General features: G+C 49.9%; 1 protein-coding gene across 1 annotated transcript; it reads right to left on the minus strand.

Moving 5' to 3' along the window:
• Window positions 1-609: 609 nt before the first annotated feature.
• On the minus strand, window positions 610-1,635 carry LOC133139148 (free fatty acid receptor 3-like). Its single transcript, XM_061258530.1, has one exon. It carries the CDS (start codon window positions 1,627-1,629, stop codon window positions 610-612), a length of 1,020 nt encoding a protein of 339 aa, XP_061114514.1. The 5' UTR covers window positions 1,630-1,635.
• Window positions 1,636-1,855: the final 220 nt, after the last annotated feature.

Genomic DNA, 1,855 nt, shown 5'->3' on the forward strand with positions numbered 1-1,855 from the left:
TTGGTGCCTTGCTTGGAAGCCTATTTTCGTTCGTTGGTGTGTGTGTGTGTGTGTGAGAGAGAGAGAGAGAGAGAGAGAGAGAGAGAGAGAGAGATAATGGGTGAATGAGAGGCATCGACTGTCAAGCACTTTGGATAAAAGTGCGACGTAAATGCAGTCCATTTACCATTTACCAGGCTTGGCAAGTGTTCTGATTGTATTGACCTATTGCATATTTTCTGCTTTGATTCAAACTATGATTGTTCAACCTATGCAGCAACCTGGACTGCAAACGAAGCATATAAGTACTGCCCCCTGAACAAACTGAAATAAAGTTAATCTTAGACATGCTTTTGTTCCATTTCTATATTTCATATAATGCATGGGGAGAATGTTTTGGATTGATAAATTCATATGTTTTGATATTATCACATTTAAATAATAAACACTACAAAATATGTCAAAGTATTTCCATACACCACAAGGATAAAACATGCTGATCACATTCACCCTTGGGAATCATTTTCAATACAGTCCCTTATGGACTGGAACCTTGCACTTCATCATGAAATTATTATTGCTTTATTCAAGAAGAAAAAAAGGAAAAGTATGTTTTCTTATGAATGAGTGTCACAACTTTTCATTTACTGGCATACGAATAAGGAGTTCACCATCCGGTTTGTCGTTGATGAAAGTGATTTCCAAGGCTATATCTGGCTCAGCCCTCTTGGCTCTGACTGCATCATTTGTTGATGATTTGGGCTGGTGCCGGCGCCCCATCAGCCTGTAGAGGGAGTGCTTTATGGTGGCCTGGAAGGTGGAGGAGGAGAAGTAGAAGATGATGGGGTCCAGGCAGGTGTTTGCGGTGCTGAGGAGAAGGGTGTAGTACCTCCAGGAGGGGCTGTCTCCCTGCAGGTAGCCCAGCAGGTGGGAGAGGTTGTAGGGCAGGAAACAGACCACAAACACCAGCAGCGTGCCCAGGGCCATGCCCACGGCCTTCTGCCGCTTCCTGCTGCAGATGCGTGGCCGGGCGTACAGGAGACGGATGCAGCTCAGGTAGCAGAAGGTGCAGACCAGGAGTGGGACGAGGAAGAGGACGAAGAACAAATAAAGACGCACAGGGAGCAGGACCTCCAGCTGTCTCGCCGTGAAGTTCTCGTAGCAGACGGAGGTGTTGCCTGGCGTGTTGCCTGGCAGTAGGTGTTGGGTGAAGAAGACGATGCTGCAACTGCCGGAGCCAAAGACAAAGGCGAAGGCGCCGCCCAACGCCCCATAGACGGGCTTGCGCAGCAGCTTGTAGCGGATGGGGAAGGCCACGCCCAGGTAGCGGTCCACACTGACGGCCATCAGCAGGAGGGAGCTGGTGTAGATGGTGGAGAAGAAGAAGAAGGAAGTGACGCTGCACAGGAAGTAGGGCAGGTCCCAGCGCATGCCGGATGCAGCCTCGTGCATCTTCAGCGGAAGGAAGAGGAGGAAGAGGAGGTCTGACACCGTCAAGTTGAGCAGCAGGACGTTGGTGGGCGTGGCCTTGCTCCGGACCTTAACGCTGAAGGCGCAGAGGGACAGGATGCTGGCGGGAAGGCCAATCAGGAACGTCAGGATGTAGACGGACAGTATCACCACATGGTTCGCCCTCATCGTGAGTTTCATTGGGCAGGCTTTAGGCTGATGGTCACTGGCCGGTCTCGTGGAAGCTGAAGTGAACAGCAGGACACACTAATCATCAACTAACATGCAAAACCACATTGTCAATTTACAGCTCTGGAAAGCAAGGAAGACTGATGCCTGGAAATGTCAGGTGCACTCACAAAACAATTATATCCAACCGCCTGGCCTGACCAGCTTCAGCCAGTTGATCAGTGTGACCACCTACTCT

The sequence above is a fragment of the Conger conger genome, chromosome 1 (genome assembly GCF_963514075.1).
Source record: "Conger conger chromosome 1, fConCon1.1, whole genome shotgun sequence".
In the NCBI taxonomy this organism is placed as follows: domain Eukaryota; kingdom Metazoa; phylum Chordata; class Actinopteri; order Anguilliformes; family Congridae; genus Conger; species Conger conger.